General features: G+C 37.4%; 2 protein-coding genes across 2 annotated transcripts; both read left to right on the top strand.

The window, feature by feature from the left end:
• Positions 1-786: 786 nt before the first annotated feature.
• On the top strand, positions 787-3,616 carry LOC108958326 (disease resistance protein RPV1-like). The gene is made up of 4 exons (XM_039309410.1): positions 787-1,085; positions 1,308-1,441; positions 2,017-2,380; positions 2,491-3,616. Exons 1-4 carry the CDS (start codon positions 787-789, stop codon positions 3,614-3,616), a joined length of 1,923 nt encoding a protein of 640 aa, XP_039165344.1.
• On the top strand, positions 1,318-20,713 carry LOC104439218 (protein TPR3). The gene is made up of 26 exons (XM_039310212.1): positions 1,318-1,441; positions 1,724-2,380; positions 2,491-3,583; positions 6,540-6,817; positions 8,503-9,712; positions 9,908-10,020; positions 11,038-11,206; positions 11,401-11,510; positions 11,588-11,657; positions 11,827-11,900; positions 12,010-12,105; positions 12,183-12,278; positions 12,924-13,051; positions 13,149-13,383; positions 13,459-13,623; positions 15,816-15,956; positions 17,000-17,087; positions 17,399-17,481; positions 17,566-17,745; positions 18,233-18,334; positions 18,421-18,516; positions 18,761-18,889; positions 18,976-19,071; positions 19,452-19,640; positions 19,779-19,945; positions 20,061-20,713. Exons 4-26 carry the CDS (start codon positions 6,731-6,733, stop codon positions 20,257-20,259), a joined length of 4,023 nt encoding a protein of 1,340 aa, XP_039166146.1. The 5' UTR covers positions 1,318-1,441; positions 1,724-2,380; positions 2,491-3,583; positions 6,540-6,730; the 3' UTR covers positions 20,260-20,713.
• Positions 20,714-20,833: the final 120 nt, after the last annotated feature.

Genomic DNA, 20,833 nt, shown 5'->3' with positions numbered 1-20,833 from the left:
TTGAAATACAGTACTCGAAATTTCAGTAATTATTTTTCAGTTTTATCTAAACAGGCTCATACTCGCAGCTTATTTTTCACAAATGAATTTAAGTTCAGCATCGGCAAAAAGACAAGTTGAGTCAAGTTGAAAGTCGAGTTATAGCACCTAAGGTTTGACTTGAAATTACCTATGTAATCATTTACTTTAAGCCGTTAGAGTACAGTGTTGAATATAATTTACATCTTAGCAATTTATTTGGTTTGACTTCTAGCTTTTTCTTAACGACGAAGCACAAATTAGATACGTAATCCACAGATCAACAAATTCTCCACTAATGCAAAGTATCAAGCGAGACACAAGTCTCCATATACGAAACGGTTTATGCTTGCAAATATGACGGACCAAACACACATCGTGTACCTAGTCTTCATATACTAATTTTTACTTTCTATTCCCTTGCGACTCTTACAATCAAACTTTTTTTAACAAAAAAATCACTTAAAAGATTCAAAATATGCAAATACTATCACGCAAATAATTATATAATTATATTTGTAATTTAACTTAAAGAATATACATATTTTAAATTTTTTAAATGTAAAAAATCAATTATATTTTTAAGTGCAGCCTAAATTTTTATCAAAGGTTGCGTACCAAAATTCTCTTTTATTTTGAAAGAGGTAAAGCACCTCATTAGTCATTAGAGAAAAAGGCCAAAGCATGGAGCCACCTCAGTTAGCGCTGTCGGGAAGCATTGCATATTTGCCGTCTCCTTTTTCAAAAGCCAAAAGAAACGTCCAAAGCATGGAGCCACCTCAGTTAGCACTGTCGGGAAGCATTGCATATTCGCCATCTCCTTTTTCAAAAGCCAAAAGAAATCGCCCTGAACGTCCAAAGCATAGTGCTGTCGGGAAGCGTTGCATATTCGCCGTCTCCTTTTTCAAAAGCCAAAAGAAACGTCCAAAGCATGGAGCCACCTCAGTTAGCGCTGTCAGGAAGCGTTGCATAATCGCCATCTCCTTTTTCAAAAGACAAGAAATCGCCCCGAACGTCCAACCCGCCCACTCGCCTCGGCACGGGAAGTCGCTCGGACTGCGCGGCACGTGAGCTCGAGGGGCCTATTCGGTACATTCGGAGTGACCAAAGATATCCTCGAGATGCGACGTGGGGACCACACGTTGGCTTCGGTTTCAGAGCAGCTGACCGTCGTAGCGGACAAGCAAAGCGGAGAGGAGGAGCGGCGTGGGTCCCGCGTGAAGAGACAAAAGCAGAATCCACGAGGCAAATTTCTACTCTGTTTTTGAGGATAAAAGGGTCTTGAACAGTTGGACGGCAAATAACTCGGCATCGTTTGAGCAAGCGTGGGAGAGTGTGTTGAGTGTAGTTAATCCGAGGTCGAAGGCTGGGAACCGGCAAATATCACAGCAGTGGTGGATTGCGTTGTTCGTGCACTTCTTCGGTAATCGATTGCTCCATTCACCTTTGACGTTTCGATCAGAGTTCTTAGAGACATTTCTGCATTCTGAGATCTGGACTCTAAAATCTACCTTTTTTTCAAGACTCTGCTCGATCAATTTCCTATTCGGTCGATCAGGCTTCATTTATGTTTGAACGTAGCTATGAAATGAACTCTGATAGACATTTCTACAATTCCCAGATCTGGGATTCCATATATTCTCTTCTTTGTTTCCCATTTTCTTTTGAGGCGCTCCTTCATCAATCTCTTCCATTGCCTTTGTAGGTGATTACATAGGCGGAGCCTAAAAGATCCATTATGTGGGGCCTCTTCCTCAACCTCTTTCGCTGCCTTTGTGGGCTGTGCTCCCCCAATTCTCTTGAGATGGAAAGAAATGAACCCACTCGTTCAGATCCGAATTTTGGGGCTTCTTCCTCATCGACTTCTCTGCCTGTAGGTGATTATGAAGGTGGAACCAGAAGGATGGAAAAAATGATTACGAAGTGTTCTTGAGCTTTAGAGGGAGGATACTCGCAATGGCTTCACCGCTCATCTCTATACTAGTCTTGCCAATGCAGGAATTCGCGTGTTCAGAGATGATGATGAGCTTCGTGTTGGTGAGAAGATTGGAACGGAACTTATCCGTAGTATTACACAATCTAAGATCTCCATCCCAATTATCTCAGAAAACTATGCTTCTAGCAAATGGTGCCTTCGCGAGTTGGCTCTTATGTTGAATTGCAAGAGAAACAAAGAGCAAAAGGTGTTACCCATATTTTACAAAGTGAAACCTTGGCAAGTGGAGCATCTCATTGGGAGATTTGGAGATGCTATTAGAACACACAAAAGCGATGTGGAAGAAAAGATTGTGAAGGAATGGGAAGAAGCGCTCAAAGAAGTCACTTCCTTGAAAGGATTGGAATCGGAGAAAATCGATAACGGGTACATTATTCTCCACCACAATATTGTTTACTTTCTCATAACTAGATCTCACTTGAAAAAGAATATAAATATTTCTATATTATATTGAAATTTGTATTGTTATTTGACAGGAATGAAGCAACATTAGTTGAAACAGTTGTCAAAAGCATTGTCCGAGAGTTAAAAAGATTGTTTTTGCTAGATCTTCCAGAACATTTGGTGGGAATTGATGATCAGCTGAGACATATTATGAGCTTCATAGATGCTAAATTCAGTGATACACGGATTATCGGAATCTATGGAATGGGCGGTATCGGTAAGACAACTCTCGCAATGGCGTTATACAATGAACTTTCTAGTCATTATGAGAAGCGTAGCTTCGTGCTAAATATTCAAGAAACATCTAAGGGCAAGGGGATTGAACACTTACAAAAGAAACTCTTTCGTGACATAATGAAGGGGCTGTGGGATGTGGATGATGTCAACGAAGGAATCCGTATCCTTGAATCTCGATCGATAAGTGAAAAAGTTCTTATTCTTCTTGATGATGTGGATGATAATACTCACTTGAAGGTTTTGATTGGGGACAAGAGTTGGTTTAAAGCTGGAAGTATAGTCATTATAACAACCAGAAACAAGAGTATTCTTGACAAGGCTAGTGCAGACTACGTGCATTTACTCGAGGGGTTGCCTTTGGATCCATCATTGATTTTATTTAGTAGACATGCATTTCGAAAGGATTCACCCCCAAGTGATTATGAGATGATCTCTCGTGCTTTAGTATCTACTACCAAGGGGCTTCCCTTAGCTATTGTAGTTATAGCTTCACTATTAAGTGATAAGAGAATGGAAAAATGGGAAAATACATTAAAGGAACTACAAGAAATGCCTGCAAAGGAAGTGCAAAAGAGGTTGATGATAAGTTACGAAGCATTAGATGATAGAGAAAAACATATATTTTTGGATATTGCATGTTTTTTCATTGGAGAATCTCAACAAAATCCAACTTATATGTGGAATGCATGTGGCTTTTTACCATTGAGCGGAATTGAAGAATTAAGTCATAGGTCCCTAATTGAAATTGATAAAGATGGCACATTCATGATGCATGATCAGCTGAGAGATCTTGGGAGGGAAATTGTTCGTCGACAAGGATTAACGGCTCCTCAAAACTGTAGCAGATTATGGAGCGAAGAAGCCAAATTTGTCCTTGATGGCAATATAGTAAGCATTTTCTCTACTTGTCTTAATCAGTGAATATGAGTCCATCTCCTCTTTCTTTTTGAAATAGAAATTATCGCCAGTCTTCAATCCCCAAAACTTGCTGCTTCCACCAAGAAAGGTGCTCTTCCGATCAACAGTTGTTCTCGCCTAATTATAGGACATAATTGAGAAGCAATTTATTGGTTATTGATAATTGATATATCTTTGCCTAGCAGCATTGTGATGAGGATACTTTCCTTTGGGTAACTTCAATGGAACAACAAAACTATGAAACACAATATTTGACAGATCATTTTTTAAAGAAAATTTGATATCTATAAATTATTAGGGTCGTGCTTTTCCCACATATTTGTTTGATGCACATGTTTGATGTTTGGATTTTTGCCTTGAATTCTTGTGAGGTCTTTTCATAATTTTTTTCTTTTACTGAGTATTGACTTTCTTATGAGTTGTTGGCCATGATAAATGAGACCTCCATTCATTTATGGTGAATAGCTATCTTGGTCCCGTATTTTTTAGGATTGAGAATAGCTATTCATGCAAGTAAATATTGGAATAGACTATAATAGCCATTACTGTAATGAAAAATGCTCTAATAATCTAAATGTGTTGTAATAATACATTGCTACATAATGTATATGTAACTAAAGCTTAGTATATGTGTATAACTAAATGGTATATATTATGTGGTAAGATCTTTGGTTCAAAATAAGACCTTAGAAAAAAAAAAAGTCGAAATTTTCCAATAAACAAGTTTATTAGAGCCATAAATATTTTACTTAGATTTTTAACACTACTTTAAGCTTCTGCTTCGCACTCTAATCTCAATATCTCAATCTTCTCTAATTTGAGATGGTAAATGACTTACACTGATGATCTAAACTGCAACACTTAAGATATCAAGACTCAACTTCTTGGGAACTCCATCAAATACTAATGGAATGCTCTATCACTCTAATCCATATCTCTCAAGCTCTTCCCAATTTATGTATCCTGATTAATTTGAGGACTGAACTAGGCACGTGTCAAATGGTTGATGAAATAATTTGTGACCAAGCAAAAATGCCCTCCAACATGCTCATGCAACTCAACATCTCACATTCTTCTTCTGATCCATGTGTATTTTTTCTTTTTTCTCTCTTTTTTTTAAAGCTCCTCCACAAAAGGAAGTCTAATCATATTGAGTTAATCACAATATTTGCATTCTACTTAATCCTCGAAAATACAAGTTGTTACCTTACGGTGGACTTCTGCTACTATTACAATCTACGACACTAGAAAAATAGAGAATCTAAACACTCGTTTCTTGCATTATTAAGAAGATATTATATAAAGAAGTTATCGCCAAAGAAAAAAAAGCAAAACATGTTGCATAAAGAAGAATGTGATAAAGAAATGGAAAGGCAAATGGAAGTTACTAAGGAATATTAATAGATAATTAAATCATGTAGCGAAGGGGTACACTCTGGAAGTTCATTCAATTAGTATAAAATAAATAATTAGTATATTGTGCTAATTAGTGTATTATAAGTCATTTTCAACATAATAAGTGATAATGAGTTATCAAGATAACACAATCACCATTTCATCGAGTATTGACCTATTATTTCATATATTATATATGAATGATATAATAAGTGATCAAGATAACAAATATCCATGATCCCAGCAATTTCATGGAGGAATAGTTATTATGACATCTCCGTGTACATAAACGTATCTGAAAATTAATTCCCAAGTAAAATTTTCCGTGAAAAGTGTTTACAATAATTTTTAGAGGTAAAACTGTAGATTTGTTTACAACATCACCCGATACTTCCATAAGAATACATATTTGCATCGATATATTTTTGACAATACTTTTGAAATTTTATTTGAGAGCTATGTATTTTCAACAAAACATATATTAACAAACATATATTTTCAATACCATAATTCTAAAAATTTTAAAGTTGAAGTATTATCAAATCTAAATTTTTTAACATGATACTTAAACTTGGAAGTTAAATATTTCAACGATACATACATGACCTTGTTTTTTTATATAGAGAATCATTGAAGTTTACATTTGAGTGATAAAATAAATTTACAGTTACAACATTTTTAGAAATTTATTAAAGAATGATAATTAGTAATACAACTAAACAATTTCACAACCATATGCTTGCACAGAAGTAATATTAACATAATATAATTATTCTTCATGTCCAATATGTCTGTTAGCATGATCTTAATAATCTATGGGAAAATTGATCATAAAATTAGATGAGTGTTATTTCTTTCTAACAAAATTAACACGAAATGAAAAGTTAGCATCAAACATATGTAGTAAGAAAAAGAGAAGTGAAAATCATTTATATAACATTTGATATGTTTTCTTCCACATATAATGAAAGACACTCATTGAAGAAACACATTACAAGAAAGGAATGTAAAACACGTATACTTCTTGGGATGGAATTCTCATTTTTATTTTGCTATTGAGAATTATAAACAAGGTACAAAAGAAAAGGAGGGGGATTCTACAATTGGGATTCTTTAGTATCGATACATGTTTTGATGATAAATTTGCTAGATGCATTTGAAGTTTTGAACCGTTAGAAATATGTTGTTTCACATATAAAGGATTTGAGTTAGGGGTTTTGTTATTTCCCATATAAAGGACATGGGATTTGATAAATTTATTTGAAGTAGTGTGTGCATGAAGAGAGGCCTTCTATATAAATTTTGAAAGGATGCAACTTTTGGAAATTTAGAAAGTGGAAATCGTGAAGGGCATAATTGGAAGAGGAAAAGTTTGGAAAGACCCTCTAGAGCTTCACATTTTTACATAGATTACCACAACCTGACACATCATGATATGACAACAAATTTGAAATCAATACGTCTTTTCTCATATACAGTTGGTTTCAACCCATTATTCAAAACTACGATTTACAATGTTGCCTAATTGCAGGGCACTAGTAAGATTGAGGCCCTTCATCTTGGCTTATGTGGTGGGAGAGGAAGTTACACAGCTGAATCATTTAAAGAATTGACCAACTTGAGGTTTCTTCAATTGGGAAGTGTGAATCTCACTGGAGATTTTCAAAACTTGCTTCCTCAATTAAGATGGCTTATGTGCGATGGTTTTCACTTGGATTTTGAATGACCAACCTTCACTTGAAGAAATTAGTCGTGCTTAATATGTCGCATAGTGAGATTTCAGAGGACTGGGGATTTGGTCCACTAAAGGTGAGATATGGAGTAGGCATAATCATGTGTTGTCGACAGGCCCAATTACACCAAGTTCTTCTTTATTTCTTTTGAAAATCCTTTCTCATATCATGGATTTTTCCTTGGGCAAAGAACACATCAAGTGCTATAACTTGATACAAGGAAACACATAAGTACCCAAACTTTTAAAATGCACACTTAAGTGTCACTTTAAAAAAAAAATTGAATACTTAAATGCCAATTTTGGTGAGCTTGTTGGAAATTTGATATAGCATTATTTTATTAATAAAATCAGTCTACATGGCTCGCCGAAATGCCCACTCAACAATCCTTGTCTAAAACGATGTTGTCCTCTATGCTCACTTAAGTGCTAGTCGTGGCTCAAAAGAATCACTTAAGTATTAAGTTACGGCATAAGTGATTACTTAAGTGTCATTCATGGTTAAAAATAAATATTTAAGTGCCATGTTGCAGAAAATGATAACTTAAGTGCCAAAACAACATCGTTTAGCATCATCTCGCATAATCTATGTGGACGGCGAGATGTCGTTCCCCTTGTCTATGTGGATAATTCTTTTTAAAGAAATGCTACATAATTTAAAATTCTCGTCGGAAAAAGTCACGTGAACTGTTTGGCCGGAAATTCTCGCGGTCGGTTGTTATGTGCTTCTTTTTTCTATGATTTTGGTACTTAAGTGTACTTTTTAGAAGTTTTGGCACTTACGTTTCCCCCCATGTCAACTTGCAACACTTGGGGTGTTCTTCTACTAATTTTCCTCTAAGCATAGGAGGAAGTTATTGGCACTTATATATGCCAAAAGCGTTTTCCGCTTAATATTTTAACGACTAGTCATGCTTAACATTAGACCTACTAATAAAAACTTTTTTACTGCATTAATTAACATCTACCAAAAATATAATTACAATACTTATCTTATTTTTAATCTAAATGGTATATGGTTTCTAGTTAATTTCTCCCCATGCATGTCTTTTTAGCAATTCTTGTTATATGTATATATCAATCTTCCGTGGACAAACAAAAACTCCCTCACAGTGACTTGTGCTCTACATGCATACTAAAATTCTAAATTCATTGTTATTTTTAGAGTGATGGAAATAACATGTGAACAGCTCTAACTTATTGCGCACAATATTTATTCATTATAATTGTTGATTGTTGAAGTCACCGTACAACACATTTATAAAGTAGTAATGTTATATGAGTAATAAATTTATCTTTGAAATGGCATTGAAATATTTTTAATGGGACACCTTTTTACCTCTTGAACATATAGCATTTAAAAATCGTTTTTCATAATTAAAGTATTCATTTCTCTTTGATTTTATACTATTGAAGGAAAACATAGCACCAAATGAATGCATCTTGTTTCTTCCATTTATCTTTGTCATCTATAATTTGATAATAAAATTCGTATATCTCTAATCGATAATTTATAGCACAGTCATAACTTTGAAAAACTAAATATGATTTTTTCGATGAAATTTAATTTGCAAATAATTGTAGTTAGCACTTATACATCCCTAATGTTCTCTTTTCAATGATATGCTTAAAAAATTTATATGTTGGCTTAGCCAACACTAATGAAAAAAAAATTAAAATTAAATAAGACAGTTGTGAAGGACCAAGGAGCATGATTATTTTTATTGCCCAATCTCATAGTGATAACCTCTATTTCTTTCAGATGGCAACGGAGCTCAAAGTTCTCGACCTTTCGTATTGTACTTTGAGAACAACTCCCGACTTGTCGGCTTTCAAGGGCTTGGAGATTTTGATACTTGCACATTGTGGTGATCTAGAAGAGATTCATCCTACTATTAAGGATATTAAGACCCTTGTCTCCTTAAAAGTCAATTATTGTTGGAAATTGAAAGAGCTACCGCGAGAAGTAGGAAGAATGGAAGAATTGAGAGAGCTTATCATACAAGAAACTAGTATACGAGAGATTCCTATCTCGAGAGGTTTTTTGACGAAGCTAGAGACTCTAAATGCCTCATGGTGTACACTACTTACTCGACTTCCAAAATCCTTAGGCTCCCTTATGTCGTTAACTCAGCTAAACTTATCACACACAAACATTGAAGAATTACCGGAATCCATTGGTTCTTTGAAGAAGCTCGAGACTCTAGATGCCTCTTTTTGTGTATTGTTACTTCACATGCCCAACTCAATAGGGGATTTAGAATCTCTGTCTTGCCTTAACCTAACATACTGCCATAAACTTGCTCAACTTCCAGACTCTATAGGCTCCCTCGTGTCTCTACAACGATTGTTATTGTCGAGATGCCACTCGTTGAAACAAATCCCAGACTTGATCGGAAAGTTGACATCATTGACTGAGCTACTTTTGGAATCTACAGACATTGAAGAATTACTTGAATCCATTGGTTCTTTGAAGGAGCTCAAGATTCTAGATGCCTCTTATTGCAAATCATTAGCCCGCATACCCAATTCAATAGGCAATTCAACATCTCTATCTCACCTTGACCTAAAAGAATGCCATAAACTTGCTCGACTTCCAGACTCTATGGGCTCCCTCATGTCTCTACAGCAGTTGTTATTGTCGAGATGCCACTTGTTGAAACAAATCCCAGACTCGATCGGAAAGCTGACATCATTGACTAAGCTACTTTTGGAATCTACGGCCATTGAAGAATTACCTACAAGCATTGGAAATATGCAGAACATAAGGATGTTGGACATTAGTGGAACTCCCATAAAAGAATTGCTTGATAACCCGGGAATATTGGCAGAACTCCAAGAGTTCAAAGCTTCTGGATGGAAAAATCTAGAATGGTCACCTAGTAATAATGGCCAATTGGTTTCACCAAACAATCTTGGTTTAGACAAGCTTAAAAAATTATCAGAATTGCGTTCTCGTGTACTAGCTCTAGGTATTACCTGCTAGATCCTGCAATGACTGAATCCCAACTAAACTTTCTCAAGAAACTCACTCTTTCTAATTGGTTTGAGTGTCTCCCAAACCTTTCTATAAAACGTTGCAAAAAAGTTGTGAATCTTGATTTTGTATTTTCCAAAGTTCAACCTATTAGTTGGGCATTCTATTTACTTTTTGTCTTGCGATACAGTTTTCTTAAAGCGTCCCAAGTCTCTTGTAGCCAACAACTCAACCATGGACTACCAAACAACAGATTTTGAACACTTTTTGAAGAGATCAAGACCTTTTGGAATCTCAGATGAAGTACTTATTTCATCTTGCTTTTTCTTTATTGTTCTTTAGTTATTATAGGATGGTTCCATCTATAAAGAGAAGTAGTTTACTGGGTGATTAATTTTCTATTATGCATGGAATGCTTTTCTCAACATTCGTAACTAGATTTGTCAGACTTGTTACATTTACTTCTCGCTATTTTAAGTCTTCTATTCATGGAAGTAGGGATTTTTAATTTTATTGAATTATAAAATTAAGTTGGAATATATTGCTCGTTCTTTTGCGATTCTCTTTCTTAATTATCTTTCTTTGCATGCCATTGAACGAAAACCTTTTGAAAGCGCTCACTTTGGAGCTGTTGCAGCATATGATCAAGCATTGAGAATCTTCAAGAGTGTGCGGGTTATCTCACATTGGTTGTGGAAGGAGAAGGTGATCAGTTTATAAGTGTAAAGGAAAGCCTCACTCTTTAAGCTAGCTTTTGGGATGAGATAAGCCCAAGACCACCCAACAATGATAAACTTTTAGTTTTGAGATTTCTAGATACCCTTAACTTTCATGATGTTAACTTAAAGAAATAATTGAGGATTGGAAGGATTACAAGAAAGTTTGATGGAGAAAAAAAGGAGCAAAAGGGCTAAGGTTGTCAATTTGTTTCTACTTGTCTTAATTGTGTTTGTTACCGTGTCAATTCATCATGACTTCTATTAGACATGTCAAACCATTAAATTAGACGAAATCATGTAAATATCTCTCAGCTAACTGGTTAAACGTATGGTGATGTGTCATATTTGGGTTGTGTCTATGTTTTTCGTGTTTCGTATTGTCATGTAAACAGTCAGTGTCAATATTGGCAGCATTAATGAGGAGCATCAACGTGGACTGGGAAGGTGTTGATTGCATATTCTCCCATCATGCATGCATTGTGTTCGTGTATGCTAGTAAAAGAAGGGCTCTCATATGAGTTTTGCATCTTTCGAGTGCCATGGTTTTGATTAATTTTCTAAAGGACTAACTGGTTTTGTAATCTTTATGACCTTCTATTAGGTGAATAATTTGCCAGTAAACATTCTGCCTGTCTCATACAACTGCCCAAGCCTCGATCAGAGTTCTTATTCTTTAAATGACTTGCCCAAAAATGTAGTCATTACCCTAAGTCAAGGTTCACTTGTTAAGAGTATGGATTTCCATCCAATGCAACAAATTCTGCTGCTCGGTTAGCACTTCTTTCTTACTCTATGAAGAAAAACATGTTCCGTGCTTTTCTTCAATATACTTGTTCTCGTTGGAGGCCATACGTTTGTGCCTTAGTGCTTGGAAGATTGCTTTTTGATGTTCTTTTGGCGCTAGCTTCAACTATTTTAAACCATGAGATATGATTCTTCAAATTTTCTGCATCAATAATTTTAGTGGGAACAAATATGGGCGATGTTGTGGTATGGGAAGTAGACAGCGGTGCGAGGATTGCTTTGAGAAAATTCAAGATTTGGGATCTGGGAACATGTTCAATGGCACTGCAGGTATAGAAGTTCAACTCTAAATAAAATCATGGCATCTTGTTTTTGGACATGTGATTATGGGTTTTGGTTCTTTGTAGGCTTCTCTAGCCATTGACTATACAACATCCGTTAACCGTGTAATGTGGAGTCCTAATGGAATCCTTTTTGGTATGTACGGATGTAACTTCTACTTGTATATCAACTTAAGAAATTAGGCAATACATACTTGCAAATTGATGAAAAAACTAGAGTGCCGAGAACCGGACTTCATTGCAATATTTTTAGGAAGAAGTGTCCACATGCTGCCATTAGTGATGATTTGTGGTTTTCACTCTAGGTGTTGCTTATTCCAAACACATGGTGCACATATACTCATATCATGGTGGTGATGACATAAGGAACCACCTTGAGGTTTGTCGCTAAACAAGGAGAAAAAGATTAAGCTTCTTTGTTCTGCTGACAATTACCGCCTAAATGTGAGTACAACTTGATTTTGACTCTAAACTAATGTTTGATACAGATTGAGGCTCATGTTGGAAGTGTTAATGATCTTGAATTTTCAAATCCAAGCAAACGGTTATGTGTTGTTACTTGTGGAGAGGACAAGACGATCAAGGTATATTCTAATTGTTTTCCCTAGTGTTACATTGTTTTGCTATTTGATCCTTTTTAACCAAGCTAGTAGTTATGCAGGTATGGGATGCAGTGATAGGGGCCAAGCTACTTGCTTTCGAGGGTCATGAAGCACCTGTATATTCCATTTGTCCACACAAAAGAGAAAATATTCAAGTTCCTGGTTATTTTGCGTACTAACTAGGACACACTGCAAGCATGGCCAATCAGTTGTACCCTTAACTATACATTGGACTTCTATTTGCTAAAACTTAGTTAGGTCAAAAAATTTGGCTCAATTTGTATGAGAAGTGTGAATCTGTGTTTTAATGGACCTTGTTCATTTCAAGGATTTTGCAAGTCTTCCGACTTTTGACCTGTCTTGATTAGAATGTGCTTGTTAAAAATAGTGACATGGTCCCAACATCAACCTGCAAATTTGATTCTTTTAGGCGATGCTACTAGATATCGGCAACTGCGTAAGGTCTTCACAATAATGACTTCCTACTTAATTATACGTTCAGAAGGAAAATTCCTCTGCTTCCATTATTGGTTCTCCCTTAGTTTTCTCCTTCAGTAATGATCGGTTAAATTTATGAGAGAAGGCTGCTTTTTGTGCCTGAGTGGAACAACACTTGGCGATGTTATTTTCTTCTTTTTAATTTTTTTTAAACATTTATGGTTGTGTGTGCTTTATTACAAAGATATTTTACGACATCTCATCATTCTAGAATGCTACATTTTACTAATTAGATTTTTAAGTGGGTGTGCTCTATCGGTGCATGGTATTGAAATTGATTATACAATATTTTTGTGGGGTAGTTCATCTTCTCAACAGCAACAGACGGGAAAATTAAGACTTGGTTTTATGACAACATGAGGTCAAGAGCCAACTATGATGCACCGGGTCACTCTTCTACTGTGATGACGTATAGCGATGATGGATCAAGGTTCAGACCATTAGCATTGCATTTCAAGCTTGATTTCATCTCGCGTCTTTCTTTGTGACTTAAATAACCTATTTTAGCGATTTTTATTTGGCTATAGGTTGTTCTCATGTGGGACCAATACAGAAGGAGAGTCGTACTTGGTTGAATGGAATGAAAGTGAGGGGACTGTCAAGCGTACCTATCATGGACTTAGAAAGAGATCTGGTGGGTTTGTGCAATTTGATAGTGCCAAAAACAGATTTTTGGCTGCTGGAGATGAGTTCATGGTCAAATTTTGGGAGATGGACAATAATAATCTATTGACGAGTACTAATGCTGATGGTGAATTGCCGGTAATTCATTGTTGTTAATTTATTCTGACTAAATTAGGCAAACCTTTCTATTAAACTGACTCCTTAAATTTGCAGGCTTCACCTTGTATTAGATTTAACAAGGAAGGAATTCTATTAGCCGTATCAACAAGTGACAATAGGGTCAAAATTTTAGCAAATGCTGATGGGATTAGGCTGCTAAGGACAGTGAACAATCGACCTTTTGATGCTTCTAGAATCACTCCTGGACCTCTTATGAAGGTAAGCCTTTTCAAGAGCACACTGACTTCAGAGGGAGGAACTTGCTAAGTGTCTTGAATCTTGTACCGTGACCAGCAATCACAATATTTGGTTCTGATAATGCTACCGTTGGGGCAAGCCTGGGCAATGGAGGGGTTCCGGTGGTGGTATTAAAATGTTTGATCCAATTTCTAGATGGCCATTTGGTAGAGAAGTCTAGAAAAATCTTTTATATATATACACAAGAATATCTAGAGTCCACTAAAGTTTTGTGTAGAAAAATTCGTAAAAATTATCTCTAACTCGAGCAGATATTTTTGCATGTCTAAGTCGGTATGGTAAACCCATAAAAGGCTTGGGGTGGTCTAAAAGCAAACACATGTAGGATTTTTACTTTTTTATTTTTCTATACTCAAAAATAGGTTTAGAACATAAGTCTATTTAATAATGTAATTACATTTTTCTATTTTCGAAAAAAATAATTTTTAACCTAGAAATAGGTTTGGAATAAAAATAAAAATAAAAATTTTCTACTTTTCTATTTTTGAAATAGATATAAATATAAAAATTTTCTTATTACTCTTTGATCACCGCCCACCCGCTACCCTCCACCAAGTTGCCACCCTCTATCCGCTAATCGCCGATTGTCACCCAAAATTTTAAAGCCTATCAAATGAATTTCTATTTTTAGAATATAAATTTAATGTCGTTATCAAAATGAGTGTCTTTTCTTCAAAAACTCATTGAGAAAATAGAAATAAAATTTTTTATTTGTGACCAGAATTTCTGGAAATAGAATGGTTAGGAGTCATTCGTAGTAAACCTCTCCTCCTGTGTTCGTATTATCCATTGAATAATAAAAGCCTCTTTGTTTTATCCTTTTCTCCCTTGCTGCCACTTTCAGAAATCTTTGTCCAATTCTTTTACATCAGCAGCAGCTGACGTGCGGAGCATTTTTTTTCCTCACATCCATCCAGTCATATTTTAACACATTTCTGTGGATTTTGAATTTAAAAAAAAAAAAAATTCCTTGATGTTCCGTCGGCCATGGACCTCGGACTAGCCGGCTGCCACCCTTGAAGACCACCGCGCCGGAGGCCGAGCGCCAAATCTAGCCGAGTCGTGGCCTCGACGCCGGACCAGATCTAGTCCACCTTCACTTGCTTCAAGCTCGTCCATGGCCGCCTCCAAATCTGGTCGACCTCGACTTCGCGCCAGATATCGTCCGCCTTAAAACGGTTCGAGCTCGGCAACTTCTCCATGACCGCCGAGAAGCCGCTGAGATCTCGGTCACAACGTCAAGCTTGGCAGCCATAGAAGGCCATCACCTCCAGATCTAGAGGCTCAGTGGCAATGGAGGCCGAGCGTCCAGATCTGGCCGTGGCGAAGGTCGTGACATGACCTCGAATTGCAGCGACGACGGCCGTCAGAGGTCGCCTTAAGAGAGGGCGTTAGAAGTTGCAGAAGACCATGGACAGAGCGTGTAACAAGAAAGGAGACAAAAAAAAAAAAAAAAAGAGAAAAGAGAAGAAGCAAAGATGGCGGGTAACAAAAGAAAAAGAAACATCTTTTACAAACTTCTCAACAGCATCACGGGGATAAGCCACGCGGACGACCATGGACGGCCAGATCTGCAGAGCCAACAGCGTCGCCGGCCATGGCAGAACCAGGTTCGTGAATGACGCCAACGACCATGGACGGCCAAATTGGGAGAGCCAGCGGCATCACCTAGACGAGTGATGTCGACGGCCATGGTCGGCCAAATCTGAAGAGCCGGCGGCATCACTGACGCATCACCGGCTATGCCAGCTCGTCCGAGGTCAAGTGGCTCGCTTTGGACGAACGAGGAAGATGAAGCTAGAGGAAACAGTTCTACCACACAAAGAAACTCCACATCAATATTTTTTAATTTAATTCAAGACACGTAAACTTTTTTAAGTGGATATCAAGGAAAAAATGCTCGCCCCATCAGCTGACGCGGGGCTGTGAAATCACTTAATATTTTCCCCTTTCCTCACACATCTACACACACTGGCACATAAACTAGAAAACCATCAGGCAGCAATGGTAGGTATGGTAAGTGGTATCATCACTGCATTAGGTCGTTAAAATTTTTTTAAGGAGCTTTCTTTGTTGCTTATTTTATTACTTAAATGATGCAATAATTGCATTTGTATGTGCATGTTTATCATCCTCTCTTTTGAGCTCTACAGGACAGCGAGAGCATGGCCAATATGAATCCCATAATTGCTGATGAGTCAGGAGACAAATCACGAATTTGGAAGCCGACGGAAATCAATGAACCATCACAATGCCGGTCCATAAAACTGCCTGATAACTCTACGGCTACGAGGGTATAAATGATTGCCAAATTAGCAAGTTCTTATGCAGCATTCTTTTCCACATTTGAGGGTCATGTTTCTACTAGATGAGCACACATTTGAATAGAGGTCGCATTTAATGCACTTGCTTTATTAGTTTCGTTCACATGTGGTCCAATTATTTAACTCTTAAACCTCAACAATTGAAGGACTTTATCATCTCTTCGTTTGGCCTTTTATTGTTAACTGATTGTTTCAACTATACAAATAGGGAAGGATAAGATCCACACTAATGAATATGTGAGTATGGAGTGGCAATTGTGCTTGAGTTTTGTTGGCTTTGGACTTTGGAGGTCATGAATTTTGTATAACGATGAATAGCGAGATGGATAATTCCTTATTAGAATATAGCAATATATTTGCATAATAAGACTTTTTAAGCCTTTGTTTGGAATCCAATGAGCTGGATTGGTACGTGGACTCTCATGCAGTTACGTGAGATAAAAGGCACAGATTATTCACGAGATGAATTTAGCTTTATACATGGCAGGCAAAATATATTATTGTGTACCACTTTGATGCTTGTCGGGAATGCTAAGTTTGTGAATTGAGCTATCTTGAGCTTGTCAATTCCCGGAAACTTTGAGTGGAAATCGAGCTGCTGAATCTAAATACACAAAACACTAGAGGCAAAAGAGAAGGTATTCCCAGAAAAGAGTAGCATGGGTGAAGGCACTGTATTTTTTCACGGAGACGGCACAAAGTTCTCTTAGTTCTATAGTACTATGGTTAGACAGTTTAAGTCAAGATTTCTACCTTTTTTTTTTTTTTTTGGTAACTGTTTCAACTGGGTTCTGATGTAATTTGTATCATATGCTCTGTTCGTATGTAAACATACAGTGTGTGTGTACAGGCCTATGCTGATAAATATGCAGGCCGCGTCACCAAGTGTCTCTTTGCATGAATTTCTGCATCTATCTTTTAGTGCCCAGTTCTCTCGGCTCTTTCTTTGCATTTTATTTTAACTTTTGGTATTACATTTGATTGTCGCTACTGAAGTTAATAAAACGAAGCAGGTCTCGAGATTAATCTATACAAACTCAGGCGGTGCAATTACCTACAAGGATGTCCCTGACAATCCAAGGAATCGGCGTCTTCAAAGGGGTTGGAATCTCGACCCTAGTATCTTCACGTAACCCCTTGGGTGTTTTCTTTTGATCTTGCTCGGTTCTCCTGTGCGGGTGTCTGGCTCCCGGATTCCCAGGCGTCCTTTGAGTCCGGTGGCTGTTTCTGGTGGTTGTGTTGTGTCTTTTGTTGTGTTGTTGTTTGTTGCGTTCTTTCTTTCTTTGCCTCTTGAGGCTTTTGTTCCCTTCCATTTTGCACGCTTTAGTTTTGGTGCCGTTTGTGTACATTTGTCCTTTGTCTTTCAATATATTCTTACCTTACCAAAAAAAAAAAAAAAAAAAAAAACTCAGGCGGTGCCATTCTGGCATTATCATCGAATGGTGTGCACAAGCTCTGGAAATGGCAAAAAAGTGATCAAAACTTAACAGGCAGGGTAAGGAATTTTTTTCCCCTTAAAATTGGCAAACTGTTCTAATGTTTAGTGCATTGTTAACCACATTGATTCTTCTCTTTGCAGGCTACAACTGGTGTGGTACCACGGTTATGGCAACCTTCTAGTGGGATATTAATGACCAATGACACAAATGGTACAGATCCTCAAGATGCAGTTCCGAGCTTTGCAGTGTCAAAGAACGATTCTTATCTAATATCAGCATCCGGGGGGTTGATCTCTCTGTTCAATATGATGACTTTTAAGGTGAATATTTTCCCAAAGTAATGTTTACATCCTCGTGTCAGTTTTTTGTAGCACTATCTACAAGGCACGAGATGATGAACTACCCCTTTGTGCTTTAATATGCGTGCACTATTTCCTTTTCACATTTTTTATGGGACCTTAAATTAATTGGTTCTATCATGTATAAAACGTATTGAACTCTAATTGTTAGAAGGTCCACGAAAGCAATTGCGCCGATTTTCATGGGGATTATCTGGTTTAAAGTGCAGCATGCCCCTTTTTACTTGCTAAGTGAGATAAGGGCTTTTCTGTGTCGTCGATGGAATCTTTTGCTCTTATTAATCAAAGAAAACAAGGCAATAGCCCTTTTAACCCATCCAGAGATCTATTGGTCCAATTTTCTCTCTCCCTTTCCCAAGAAGGGACATGCCATTGAGGCAATTGCCTCTTGGCACGTCCCTCTGTTACTTATAAAGTTGTTAATAGCATCCTGCATACTGATATCCAGACAATGACAACATTCTCACCACCGCCGCCGCCAAACAATGATGTTGTTGCAATAGGAATGGAGGACTCCACTATTCAAATTTACAGTGGTCAAGTTGATGAGGTGAGACCTATTTTCATTGTCGTTGATAGTCAACCCTGTCATTACCGACAACAAATTTATGGATTTTGACTACTTCACTTTCTCAGATCCAGACGAAACTAAAAGGACATCGGAGAATAATAAAAGGCTTTACCTTCTCAACCTCCTTAAATGTTCTCGTGTCTTCTGGCGCTGATTCTCAGGTATCAGACCATGGCTTTTTAACTTTCCAAGTGAGACAAGGGCTTTTCTCTGTCCTCAATGGAATCTTTTTGCTCGTACTGATTACATAAAACAAAGCAAGAGCTTTGTTCAACATTCCAAAAATCTAATATTCAAAGTTGCTCTCTCCCTTTCCCAGTAAGGCAGATGCCATTGAGGCAAGTGCCTCTTAGCACTAACGTTACTTATAAAGTTGTTAACACTATCCTACCTGCTGATATCTAGACGATGACAACATTTATGCCCCAGCCACCACCAACAACATTTCTGGCGTTCTATCCTCAAGATAATAACATTATTGCAATAGGAATGGAGGACTCCTCTATTCATATTTACAATGTTCGAGTTGATGAGGTGAGACCTGATTTCATTGTCGTTTAAAGTTAACCTTGCTATTATCCACAACAAAGTTATGGATATTGACTATTTCACATTCTCAGTTCAAGGCAAACCTAAAAGGACATCAGAAAAGAATTACAGGCCTCGCGTTCTCCAATGTCTTAAATGTTCTCGTGTCTTCTAGTGCTGACTCTCAGGTACAAGACCACTGCTGCATCTTCCTTTCTATGTAGATATGCCTATGTTTTGGGCAGAGAGAGCGATGTAGGTTAACCTGCTCCAAAAAAAAAGGGTTGATGTTCACTCTGGATGTATTGATGCTTACGGCCTCATCATACGTCAGTTCATGAAGACATCCTTAAAATGGCAGAATAAATCCTTCCAGAAAACTTCTTCTTTAGTGGTTACATATTAATCCCATCCCATTAAGTGGGAAGAAAGAAAAGCTATGCTATCCTGTTGTTGCTAACAATTGATGCTCGGTGTAAATCTGATATAAAAACACAGTAAAATTTTGTTGCTTCATTTGTGAATCAATTTTGATGTACCCTTTGATAATTGTTGATCGTCACTGCAGCTGTGTGTTTGGAGCACTGATGGATGGGAGAAGCAGGCTAGTAAGTTTCTGCAGATGCCGACTGGGCAAGGTGCAGCTCCTTTTGCTGATACTCGTGTTCAATTTCATGTGGATCAGATACATCTGCTGGTGGTTCATGAAATACAGATCGCCACATGTAAAGCTCCTGAACTAGAATGCCTCAAGCAGGTATTGAAGATATTTATTATTGCGTGCAAACCAATCTCTTATCTCATCCTGATTGCACAAAAATTAGTGAAATATTAGGTAGTATGAGTTGCTTCGTGCCAAATGTACTTTTTTTGATTTGTTGTTCATCGCAACTAGTGGGATACTCGAGAAGCTAGCTTTCCAATCACAGATGCTACATATTCATGCAATGGCCAATCAATATATGTGAGCTTTGAAGACGGAAGCATCAGTGTTCTTTCTGCTTCTACACTTAGATTGAGATGTCGTATAAATCCTGCTACTTATATCCCTCCAAATCCCAAGTAAGTTGGTTATTACTGCTTAGTTAACCTCATTCCTTTATGAAAATGGCAAATCTCATTCGCGAAGTTCCAATAGTCTCACAAGTTATTCATTCCTCACTGATGTTTTTGGCAGCTTGAGAGTCTACCCACTAGTCATTGCAGCACATCCGTCTCAACCTAACCAGTTTGCACTAGGGCTTATTGATGGCAGTGTCTATGTGCTTGAGCCATTGGACTCTGAAGGAGAGTGGGCTAGTTCCCCTTCTGTTGAAAATGGTGCTGAGCCAAGCACGACATCTGGCGCAACCAGTTCAGATCAACCCCAAAGGTAGTGCAGGCCATGTCTCTCCCCGTGAAACTTTGAGCATTGAATGCTGAGCTGGCTTTTCCTTCGCCGCACTTGATTCAAGTTTTGAGGGATGCTGCAGAGGATAGATTTTACAGCTTTAGGGTCTTCTTCTGGACATTGTTCGGTACAGTCTGTCTTAAGTGGTACAATTAGCATCCAAATCAATTTCTGCTCAAGTCCAGTGGCGATAATTTGTTTTATTATATTCATTTAGACTGACTAAAAGTAAAAAAGAAGAACATGGGATTAGGGTGTTGCGAAGAAGGCATTGTGGAGGCAAGTTTATCTTATTTTAGTTAGCAAGCTAAAGGATCATAGGAGCAGGATTTAGTTTTCGTATGTGGCTTCTTCTCTTGTTCCTTCTGCGTCATGCTGAAAGGACTTCTCTTATGTATTTTATTTATTCTTTTAGTTTGCTGAAGTAGCACTTGTTAGCACTTAGCAGGTTCTCCTTTCTTGTTCTTTCGCTGCAAAAGGAAAACTTCATCTTCTTCCTGCGTTCCTTTTATGAATTTGCAATTTGAGTGCAACAGCACTCAGACCTTGGATGAAAGTAA

Source organism: Eucalyptus grandis, chromosome 3, assembly GCF_016545825.1.
Source record: "Eucalyptus grandis isolate ANBG69807.140 chromosome 3, ASM1654582v1, whole genome shotgun sequence".
Taxonomy (NCBI): domain Eukaryota; kingdom Viridiplantae; phylum Streptophyta; class Magnoliopsida; order Myrtales; family Myrtaceae; genus Eucalyptus; species Eucalyptus grandis.
The sequence above is the reverse complement of the archived record's forward strand: the minus strand, read 5'-3'. Positions and strand labels throughout refer to the sequence as shown.